Source organism: Rhincodon typus, chromosome 19 (assembly GCF_021869965.1).
Source record: "Rhincodon typus isolate 14 chromosome 19, sRhiTyp1.1, whole genome shotgun sequence".
Taxonomy (NCBI): Eukaryota; Metazoa; Chordata; class Chondrichthyes; order Orectolobiformes; family Rhincodontidae; genus Rhincodon; species Rhincodon typus.
Window position 1 is genome coordinate 6,211,809 of NC_063350.1, and position 12,217 is coordinate 6,224,025.

The 12,217-nt window shown below is 42.3% G+C and overlaps 2 protein-coding genes across 7 annotated transcripts in view; both read right to left on the reverse strand.

The window, feature by feature from the left end:
- LOC109921575 (zinc finger protein 341-like) overlaps positions 1 to 723 on the reverse strand; it is a 29,014-nt gene extending 28,291 nt beyond the window's left edge. The window contains exon 1 of the mRNA XM_048608521.1: positions 713 to 723. Coding sequence (XP_048464478.1) covers positions 713 to 723 — 11 coding nt within the window. The remainder of the gene's footprint in view (positions 1 to 712) is intronic.
- Positions 724 to 6,052: 5,329 nt separating this feature from the next.
- Positions 6,053 to 12,217, reverse strand: part of LOC109938466 (arf-GAP with SH3 domain, ANK repeat and PH domain-containing protein 1-like) — a 216,114-nt gene continuing 209,949 nt past the window's right edge. For all 6 annotated transcript variants that reach the window (XM_048608240.1, XM_048608242.1, XM_048608241.1 and 3 more), the window contains one exon: positions 6,053 to 8,259. In XM_048608240.1, the coding sequence (XP_048464197.1) occupies positions 8,185 to 8,259 (75 nt within the window). In that variant the 3' untranslated portion in view covers positions 6,053 to 8,184. The remainder of the gene's footprint in view (positions 8,260 to 12,217) is intronic.

Consider the following 12,217-nt stretch of genomic DNA (forward strand, 5'->3'; position numbering starts at 1 on the left):
TCAGAGTTGGTCCCAATGCCTCAAGAATCCAAACCCCTTCCTTCTACACCATGCCTCCAGCCATACAATCAACCTGTCCTTTCTCTTATTCCTGATTGTGCTAGCATATGGCACTTGGGAGTAATCCTGTGATTAATAACGCTGAGCTCCTGCCTGTTAATTCACTTCTTAGCTCCCTATATTCTGCTTGCAGGACTTTGACAGAAATTTAAATGGCTCAAGCTTCCCGATGGCTTTTCCATGTGTGTTTGTTTAGCATGCAGCTTCATCAGAAAGTTCATCTTCTGAATGAAGTTTGGCGCAAGCCATCACAAACAATTACTACCCCTTCAGATTTCTGACTGCTTTTAAGAGGTGCAAAGCAGGTGAGGTACTGTGCTGACTGGAGGTGGCAGCAAGTAAATGTTGCTTTGTGTTCTTTGCGGGGGCAACTGTCTCTTCCAGGCTGTGCTTGACACAGGTTGGCGATGGTCTAAGCTGGACAGGACACAGAGGTTGATTGAGGGCAGGAAGATGGATTGTAATGGTCATGTGTTCAAATAAGCTGGTCAAGGCAGCTTCCAGGGTGACCATGGAAGAGCTGGAGGGTCAGAATATTTAGTGGTTGTCATTCACTCCAAGACCCTGAGCGGCTTCCTGCAAAGAGGGAATCTTATCCAGGCATCAGGGGCTTCGACCGTGGAATGTAATGGCAGGGGTGTCTACCTCCTACCTGTCCCCCATCGTACAAGTCACTACATTCCTCATGTGTGTCTGTGTAATGGGCTGAGAATGATGTTAAGACATGAGAAAAATCAACACAGCCCCCCCGAGTGGAAGTGACACATATCCACACCCGCTGCTGAACATAATGTGCACAACAGACATCACGCCCAATATTTCAGGTTTGTGACCTTTTATCAGAAAGATTACTGACCTGAAATGTTATCTCTACTTCCCAGTCGAGTCGCTTGGCTTGGCTTTGTATCTATTTCAAAACCATTTTGTCATTTCAAATTCCTCTACATTGCTCATGGTGAAAGCAGATGACTCTGCCTAACCCAGGTTCAAGGAGGCTGAGTCCATTAAGAATCTGTCAACAGCATAAATTAATTTTCCTGACTGAATGCCCATTGTTGGCATAACTTAATTTTAGGCTATGGACCCACCTTACTTAGGCCAGATAGCAAAGATGTCAAATGCTCTAGAGGTGAATAGCTTCCTTTCCAATAGGGTCAGCAGGCACAGAGAGGGTTGGAGTCCTCTCAGTAGCTGCTTTGAATAGAAATTAGGAGTTCCTGCTGATTACCACAGCCTCATATACTGGTTTTTCATCCGCAGTGCTGGGTCACAGAGATGGTCTGCACTAAAGACATTAATAGCAACAATTTACACTCTCATACTACAGTTATTGGAACTAACATCTCAAGGTGCTTCACAGAGACGCTCAGGGCAAACAAAGAATGGTTAGCAAAATAATAATGAGACCACGCCTGGAGTATTGTGTGCAGCTTGGGTTCCCTTATTTAAGGGAGGATGTATCTGCCATAGAAAGAGTGCGGCAGAGGTTCCCCAGACTGATTCCTGGATAGCAGGCCTGGCCTATCAGGAGAGGCTGAGGATACATGGCAGTCCTTCATTCGGCCCATCAAGTCAACACTGACCCTCCAAAGAGCATCTCACTCAGACCCACCCCCCTACACCCCTCCCCTCCAACCCTAGAGCCCTGCATTTCCCATGGCTAATCCAACTAAACCTGCACATCTTTGGACTGTGGGAGGAAACCAGAGCACCCAGAGGAAACCCACACAGACACGGGGAGAACATGCACTCTCCGTACAGCCAGTCACCTGAGGGCGGAATCAAACCCGGATAACCCAAAATTGAATAGATTTCTAGATATTTGGGATATAGGGGCAGCACGGTAGCTGTGTGGTTAGAACTGCTGCCTCACAGCACCAGGGACCCAGGTTCGATTCCACCCTTGGGTGACTATCTGTGTGGAGTTTGCACATTCTCCCCGTGTCTGCGTGGGTTTCCTCCGGGTGCTCCAGTTTCCTCCCACAGCCCAAAGGTGTACAGGTTACGGTGGATTGGCCATGCTAAATTGCCCATAGTGTTCAGGGATGTGTAGCTTAGGTGGCCTATAGGTGGATGGGTCTGGGTGGGATGCTCTGAGAGTCGGTGTGGACTTGTTGGGCCAAAGGGCCTGTTTCCACACTGTAGGAATTCTATGATAGCATTGGAAAATGGCATTGAGATACATCAGTCATGATCAATTGAATGGTAAAGCAAGCTCCTTCTCCAACACTGTTATGGTTAATCATAGAGTCACAGAGTCATATAGCACAGAATCAGACCCTTCAGCCCAATTCATCCATGCTGACCAGGTTTCCTAAACTGAAGTAGTCCTATTTGCCTGCATTTGGCCCATATTCCTCTGAACATTTCCTATTCATGTACCTGTCCAAATGTCTTTTAAATGTTGTAACTGTAACTGCATCCATCACTTCCTCTGGCAGTTCATCCTACATATGAACTACCTCTCCGTTTGAAAGAGTTGCCCCTCCCTTTTCAATTATTCCCCTCTCAGCTTAAAATATGCCCTTTAATTTTGAACTTCACTACCTCAGGGAAAAACCTTTGCTATTCACCATATCAATTCTAACTCTAACCCTCATGATTTATAAACCTTGACAAGGTCACTCCTCAACTTCCTATACTCCAATGAAAAATGTCCCAGCCTATCCAAACCCTCTAGTTCCAGTAACATCCTGGTAAATCTTTTTTGGACCCTCTCCAATTTAGTAATATCCTTCCTATAGCAGGGTGACCAGTTCTGTACATGGTACTCCAAAAGTGGCCTCACTAATGTCCTGTACAACTGCAACATGATGTTGAAACTCCGATACTCAGTGATCTAAGCAAATGATGGCAAGTGTGCCAAAAGCCTTTTTAACCTCCCTGTCTACCTGTGACAGCACTTTGAAGGAACTGTGCACCTGAACTACTAGGTCTCTCTGTCCAACAATATTCTCCAGGCCCCTACCATTAACTGTGTAAGTCCCGCCGTTGTTCATCTTACCAAAATGCATTTATCTAAATTGAACTTCAGTTGGCACTCCTTGGCCCAGCAGTCCAATTGATCAAGATCCCTTTGTAACCTTAGATAATGTTCTTCACCGTCTGCTAGACCACCAATTTTGATGCCATCCACACACTGACTAACCATGCTTCCTATATTCCCAGGTAAATTGCTTATACAAATGACAAACAACAGTGGATCCAGCACCAGTCCCTGTGGAACACTGCTGGTCACTGGCCTCCAGGACGAGAAATAACGATCTACCACCACCCTCTGTCTCCTACCATCAAGACAATTTTGTATCCAACTGGCTAGCTCTGCCTGGATCCCGTGTGATCTAACCTTACTAACCAGTCTACCAAGTGGAACCTTGTCAAAGGCCTTGCTAAAGTCCATGTAGGCAATATCTACCTCTCTACCTTCATCTATGTTCTTGGTTATCACTTCAAAAAACTCAATCAAATTTGTGAGACATGATTTCCCACGCACAAAGCCACACTGACTATCCCTAATCAGTCCTTGCCTTTGTAGATGCATGTAGATCCTGTCTCTCAGAAGTCCCTCCAACAAATTACCCACCACTCACGTTAGGCTCACTGGTCTGTAGATCCTGGCTTGTCCTTGCAGCCATTCTTAAATAATGGCACAACCATAGCCACCCTCCAGTCTTCCAGCACCTCACCCATGGCTGGTGACGATACAAATATCTCAGCTAGGGGCCCCACAATGTTTTCCCTAGTTGCCTACAATTTCCTGGGATATACATGATCATATCCCAGAAATTTATCTACCTTTCTGCATTTTATGACCTTTAGAACCTCCTCTTCTGCAATGTGGGCTCTTTTCAAAACATCACTATTTATTTCCCTGAGTTCCCTAGCTTCCATGTCTTTCTCTAAGGCAAATACTGAATAGAAATATTCATTTAGGACTTCAACAATCTCATGTGGCTCCATACATAGGTGACCTCGTTGATCTTTAAGAGGCCTAATTCTCTCCCTAGTTACTCTTTTGCCCTTAATACACTTGTAGATTGTCTGATCGTCCTTTACCTTATCTGCCAAAGCTATCTCATGTTGCCTTTCTACCCTCTTGATTTCCATGATCAAAAGCTGAGTGAAGTTTATGACATCCTTAAGATAATTGAGGGAGGCAACAAGGCTGTATTCATTAAGGAATACCAGAGTGCTTAGTCTAGGTAGCTAACAGCAGGGCTGTCAATGGTGAGGGAAAAAAAGAGGAGAGAGATAATGTTCAGGAGGTCAGAGTTAAAGGTGCAGAGAGTTTGGGGCTATGTAGCTGGAGGAAGTTGTAGATGCAAGGGTTTAAATTTGGAACTGTGATATTCTGGCAACCCCAGTAGGTCAGTAAGGACAAGAATGATAGGTGAATGGCACAATGTGGAGAAAGATATAGCAGCAGCGTTTCAGATCACTGAACAATGAATTTTAACAGTGGGGTCATGAAACAGGTGATGGGCTCCTCTTGGCCGATGCAATGCCTGTTCTGGATGGCTGTCAGCAACAACTTGTATTTATGTCGTGTCATATATTATATCGCCATATTATTGGGGCTAAACAGAAGTCAAATGTATTTACAGGTTGGTCACAACTTTGGTTAACGTAATCATATGATATTGTAATTTGCCTATTCCCAATTTGTAAAATCTTCCAAAAGCTATCACAAATTAATCCACATAAGGAAATATTAGGGTAGATCCTCAAATATTTAGTCAAAGAAGTGTGTTTTAATTAGCATCTTAGAGGGATATGGAGGAAAACTGCTCTAACAGTATAGCAAGGGAACTCCAGAGTTTAGAGTCTTGACAACTGAAGGCACAGCAGCACTGATTGGTGGGATTAAAATCAGGCATATTCAACAGACCAAAACTGGAGGAGTGCAGAAATCCGGAGAGTGTAGGGCTCGAGATTACCGAGATAGGGAGAGGTGAAGTCATGGAAAGCTTTAGTCAAGTGAAATTAGATCCAAGATGGTGGCGGAGTAAGACGCTCCAACCGGAACTCGTCTGTTCTGTCCATTCCTTTTCTTTTTCTTTTCTCTCGTGTTTTCTTTTCCCCTTTCTGCCAGCCGCTCAGAGCAGAGTGGAGGCAGCCAGCAGAGCAGGAATGATGACCAGTGGACCGGATCAGAATGGGGACGGTCAGTGGGCCTGGAGCGGAGTGGGGACGGTCAGTGGGCCTGGAGCTGAGTGGGGACGGTCAGTGGGCCCGGAGCGGAGTGGGGGCGGCCATTGGGCCTGAAGTGGAGTGGGGACAGTCAGCGGGCCTGGAGCGGAGTGGGGATGGCCAGTGGGCCCGAAGCGGAGTGGGGGAGGTCAGTGGGCCTGGACTGGAGTGGGGACGGTCAGTGGGCCTGGAGCAAAGGACCATGTGGAAGCCCTTACAGAAAGACTGTAACGTCTATCTTTTTAGCTGTATTTCTTATCTTCCTAACATATACAATGTATATCTGTTATGTATTTTCTGTATTTTTGGTACCTAAGATTTGTACCTTGGTGCTTTGTCCCTTTAATGGTGCCGTGTTGGCGACATTGTACATTTTTCACTGTACTCTTGTTCTTCTGTAACTTGAGCACACATGACAATAAACCTAATTCTAATTCTAAATTTACTAGTCACAAAGGTATGGTGAGGATTTCACAAGTGCAGCTGAGGCAGTGGGGAAGTTGACTGGGGATGTAGGGTTGAAAATAGGCAATCTTAGCTATCATTTCAGTATGTTATTGGAAACTCAGCCCAGGGTCAAAATTGTGATGAACCTGTAAATACGCTTGACTTCTGTTAAACCCTGATAATATGGCAGTTCAGCATTTTGAACATGTAGGGAGTGCCTGTGTAATAACTTGGGTAAAACATTACAACAAATGCCTTTTTGATGATCAGAGACACATCCCTGTTAATAAAAACTGCATCTTTCTGCAAGTGTAAAAGTTATGAGAAGACCCAATAATAAAACTAGACACAATGATTAAGTAATTAACTGAGTTTGCCATTTATTCACAATGATAATTAAGGTGGTATACACCTTTAAAGTACACGAAAGAGAATAATCACACAGTAGCCAAGAATAGGAATCAGAATTCCGGAATGATTTCTTTCATCGAGCATAATTAAAAATCAAAAAATAATACTTTTTCTCGTATCAGATTGCACTGTTCCAGTCATACTGACCTTAACTTTGCTTGCTTTCCATTTTTATTCAAAACCACTGACAGCCTTACTTGAACAAAGCAAGCGATTGTGAATCTCACTGCAGCATCTACACAGTTGCAGTAATTGCAATAGACATTTCACATGGTGGTGTTGGGAAAGGTAGGCAGAGGCCTTATGGATAGACTATTCAAAGTATCAATGCTTTCCAAGGTAGTTCCAATCTAGAATAAGTCATCTAATCGTCACTTCACACAGGATCAACATTTTTCTTTTACTTTTCAGATCAAATTAACAGTGAGCTAAAACTGAACAAATTCACATTGTGACTAACACTGTTACCAGTTCACTTGGCAGTAATGATGATTATTTGATTGTTTGGTTTAATTGTTTAATAACACATTTACCACTAACAAACTTGTCTCTTTTTATGAAGCCAAAATCTTTTAAGCCTGGAGGAAGGAGGAAGGCGATAGCAAGTCGCAATTTATGCTTGAGTCGAATTGATAGGAGACGATGTTTGTGCAAAGTGTCTGCAATGTGTAGAAGTCACCTTCATGACTGCTTTGTTCAAACTCTAGGTGGTGCTGATGCACTCCTTATTCTGTCGCTGAGATTTGTACCAATTTCAAAAGGAAAAGCAATTCACTCTCCAAAAATGAAAACAAAATACTGCGGCTGCTGGAAATCTGAAGGAAAAAAAGGTGCCTGAAATCTGACATCATCTGTAAAGACAGAAACGGAGTCAACGTTTTGAGTTGAATACTCTTCTTGAGAACAGAAATATCATATTTGGTTTGAATCATTAACTGTTTTGCTCTCCACAGATGCTGCCAGACCCACTGAGTAATTCCAGCATTTTCTGTTTTATTTCACACTCCAAAGAGGTAGTTCACTTGTATAAATTCATTCATTAAACATCTATGCAGGCATTCACAATTATAAGCTAAGATCAATCAACACAATCTATCCCTTCCTTCCTGGCATATATTTAGAAGGAGTAGGAATGGAGTAGGAGAAATGTTTCTAATTTTGATCATGATTTAGATACTCTGAATTTCAGTCCTTACACATAAGCACATTTACTACATGGTAAACACAAATCTGAACTGGGTTTGATAGTCTAGAGACTATCATATTTTAAATAAACTAAAGGAATTAATTTTTTTATTAAAATGTTTTATCATGAACAGTTAGCATTTTTAAATTATTACATGCCATCTTTAAAGATAAAACACATAGACTCTTCCATCAGCTTGTCACATGCTTCCTTCCCCCATCTACTGGAGGCTGTTTCCCATCATGGATTGTCATAATTGCTGGTTGCTCAAAAAAAATTCTGAAGTGGCAATAAAGAAAGCAGAAACTGGTATGAGAGATGCTCCCTTATCCTCTTTAAATGATTGCCACCGGACAGTGTGGTCATGTGTTCACCTCTCCACGCACAACTATTTCTAACAATAGGACTTTTCATATATAAAATATATATATATATATATATATATATATTTGGCTAATTCACGAGAGTGGTTTTTGATGACCATTTAAAATTTTTAAACATTTATAACTGAATAATATCACTACTTGGAAACTTTTTTTTTAAAATACCAACATACATTAGCATTATACAGTAAGGCATACACTCAGGGCAACATTAATTAAACAGCCACCTGCTTTAAAACAGCAATCTGGATCTTTCCTGAAGGTAAACCATGTATTCAGGTTTTATGGAACTGCCTAATGCACCAGTGTAACTTTCCCCCTCGGAAGAGCCACTGCATTAGAAGAACTGGTTCACTGTTCATGGTCATTAGAAACAAGTTTCAAATGACGACTACCTTTCAGTAAAATTGATAGACGCTTCAAACTCCAAGAAGTAAATGATACAGATGAAGCGAATGAGATTGGTCTTCCCTCTCTTTAATTGCCCAGACTGAAGGATAAGATCTGTTAGCTTGTTTGTAACTGGATAAAAGATGCTGGGAAAAGACCTTTTCTGTGAGGTTGCCCATCTATATAGCCATTCTGCCAAAAAGAGAAAAAAGTGAACACTGTCATTTAAATCAAGTCAACATTAAGAGGTGTTTCAGAACACTCTTTATTCCCATTATTGAATTAGTGCAATGGAATATGCAAGATATGCTATTATTTCACAGAATTGAATTGAGCTAATTAAAAGTTCTGAACATTGTGTCAGCATAGTTCAGTACTCTGAGTCAGAATGTTGTGGGTTCAAAGCCCACCCTAAGAACCCCACAGATGGACTGTAGAACCATGCTTCCTGCCCTTAGCAAAGACCATGAGCAGATTAATGATGCCAGCAAAATAATTGAGATCGATAAAGAACTTACAAAGTTAGAAATGGACGTGTAGGCCGCAAGAACCTGGGCCAGCTCAAAAGTGAAATGTTACACAGTCTTTGAGCTGTTTTCACAGGAAAACCACACAACCTATGATACTGAACCCTTCAGAAAGCTCAAAGAGACTTCTATTCATACAAACATATGAACATTCGGCCCTTCAATTCTGTTCCCCATTCAAGAAAATCATAGCTGATCTGATCTTAACCTCAACTCTATATTCCTTCATACTCCCGAGAATTTTTATTCCTCAAGATTCCAATTATCTTTTCCCAAAAAACTTTTAAAGATTCTGCATCCACTGCCTTTTGAGGAAGGAAATTTCAAAGATTTATAACCCCCGAGAGAAAAAATGTTTTGTCTCTGTTTTAAGTAGACGCCCCCTTATTTTTAAACGGTGATCCCTAATTCCAGATTCTCCCACAAGAGGAAACATCCTCTCAACATCGACCCCGTCAAGTCCCTTCTGAATCTTATATGTTTCGATTTAGTTGCCTCTGATTCTTCCAAAGGATTACAGAGGATACGGCCCTACTCTATATAGCCTTTCCTCATAACATGATCTGCTTGTTCCAGGTATCAGTCTTCACTTATCTACAAGTATGGGTCCAGTTACCCTCATGAGCATCTATATCTCAACATTTGCCTTCACCCCAGATATCAAGGATCAATTGACAGATGGAATTCAATTTAGATAAATGTGCATTTTGGTAAGACAAATCAGGGCAGGACTTATGCACTTAATGGTAAGGTCCTGGGGAGTGTTGCTTAACAAAGAAACATTGGGGTGCAGGTTCATTGTTCCTTGAAAGTGGAGTCGCAGGTAGAAAGGGTAGTGAAGAAGGCGTTTGGTACACTTGCCTTTATTAGTCAGCGCATTGAGTATAGGAGTTGAGAGATCATGTTGCGGCTGTACAGGACATTAATCGGGCCTCATTTGGAATACTACATTCAATTCTGGTCTCCGTGCTATAGGAAAGATGTTGTGAAACTTGAGAGGGTTCAGAAAAGATTTACAAGGATGTTGCCAGGTTGGAGGGCTTGAGCTATGGGGAGAGGCTGAACAGGCTGGGGCTATTTTCCCTGGACTTTTAGAGGCTGAGGGGTGACCTTATAGAGGTTTATAAAATCATGAGGGGCATGGATAGGGTAAATAGATAAGGTCATTTCACCACAGTAGAGGAGACCAAAATTAGAGAGCATAGGTTTAAGGTGAGAGGGGAAAGATTTAAAAGGGATCTCAGGGGCAACATTTTCATGCAAAGAGTGGTGCATATATAGAATGAACTGTCAGAGGAGGTGGTGGAGACTGGTACAATTACAACATTTAAAAGGCATCTGGACGTGTATATGAATTGGAATGGTTTAGAAGGATATGGCCCAAATGCTGACAAATGGGACTAGATTAATTTAGGATATCTGGTCAGCATGGATGAGTTGTATTGAAAGCTCTATTTCTGTGCTATACATCTCTATGACTCTAATTCTGTAAGGCACTTGATGCTGTCATCAGCAGAATTCCCAGCACCAAGGGTTTGTACCTTCAGTGTAAGGGTAGGTGCTGACTACACACCAGGGAATCAACAAGATGAATGAAATTGAACCAAGGTTGCTGGAGCTATGTTGTCATCATAGACTTTGTGTGACTGATAGCTACTTCCAAATCGAACTTCGTTGCTTGGAGTTCTGGAGACATCCAAGTTCATGCCATTGGTACCAGCTAGCTTTCATCATCAGCAAATGTATTACCCTCAAAGATGTTCTCATCACTCTTAGCTAACATAGCACTGACTGGGACACTGATCAATCACTAGTGTTAGCAATGTCAGGCTTCAGCCAAGAAAACAGTAGCATTCCAAAAAGGATTGTCCTTGAATCAACACTCGCTGTTCACTGACCCAGAAAGGGGCCACGAGTTCCTCATTATCTTTGATCAGGTTCTTTCAAACAACAAAGCATGAATCCAGAGTCAGGAGTCAAAGTGGGAGCATCTGAACATCAACATCTGGAACTCTGAACTCACTAAGTATGCGAAAATAAATCTGAGGAATATTGGCTGATTTGAGGTAGCTATTGAAACTAAGAGGACAGCCCTCATGAACTTTAAATAAGGTTTTAGTGAACAAAACATAGGTGTTCTCAGAGCTCCTAGAAAGAAGATTCTGTAGACCACTTGGTACTGTGCCAACCAATACTGGTTAAAATTCTGTAACGTGCTCCTGAGCATGTTTGCAACTACAGCAACTAATTAAGAAGGCTAATGGAATGTTATCATTGATAAAAGAAGTTAATGCAACAGGAAGCATGTTATGCTGCAGTTATTCAGAGCATTGGTGATACCATATCTTAAATACTGTATATCCTGTTGGTCTCTTCATTTAAGGAAGGATGTAAATACATTGGAGATTGGAGATGGGTGGCATGGTGGCACAGTGGTTAGCACTGCTGCCTCACAGCACTAGGGACTAAGTTTGATTCCATCCTTGGATGACTGTCTGTGTGGCGTTTCATGTTCTTCCAGTGTCTGCATGGGCTTCTGCCAGGTGCACTGGTTTCTTCCCACAGTCCAAAGATGTGCAGGTTAGGTGGATTGGCCATGCTAAATTGTCCATAGTGTCCAGGGTTGTGCAGGTTAGGTGGATTAGCCATGGGAAATGTGGGGTTATGGGGATAGGTTGGGATGGGTGTGGGTCTGGGTGGGATGCTGTTTGGAGGGTTGGTGTGGACTCAATGGACCATATGTCCTCTGTCTGCACTGTAGGGATTCTGTGGTTCAGAGGAATTTTATGACATTGACAATGAGCAAATTTTGGATAGACTGGGCTTGTTTCCACTAGAGTTTAGAAGATTGAGATGTGATTTAATTGAGGTGTATAAGATCCTGAATGGTCTTGACAAGGTGGATAAGGAGTGAGTTCAGAATTAAGAGACACTGTTTTGATATTGGGAGTAGTCCTTTAAAGTTGAGATGAGGGGAAAACATTTTCTCTAGAGAGAGATTTGACTTTGGAACTCTGCCACAAAAGTGCATGCAGGCAGGGTCATTAAATATTTTTAAGGCACAGGTAGATTGACTCTTGTTAGGCAAGGGAATCAAAAGTTATCAGGTTTTGGTGAGATTGTGGAATTCAGAACACAAACATATCAGCCGAGGTCTTATCAAATGGCCGGGCGGGCTTGAAGGGCCAAATGGATTATGTCTGCTCCTAAGTTGTATGTTTAACTTTAACAATGCCTGACACACCTCCTTGTTAAGAACAGTGGGGAAGGTATTTACTCAAGCTGCTCCGACCAGATGGCAGACTCTGACCCCATACATCTACCCCTAGTCTCAGTGCAGCTTCAGAGCTGGCAGACTGGCAGCTGACAGGATTTCCTTACTTTGGCAGTTACTGCAGAAGTAAAAGGGAAAGTTGCTATAGTCTTACAAGGCTATAGGGCTGCTCTCTGATTAGAGAGATGTGACTAGTAGTGGCTTAACCTGAGGGTCACCATGTCTCAAGCAAGGAGAAAGGTTGAGGAAAGTCCTTCATGGTAACCTCAGCCAGTGGAGGAGCTGAACCCATACTGTCGATGTCAATCTGAATTACAAACCTGCCAACTTTGCTTACTGACCCCCATAC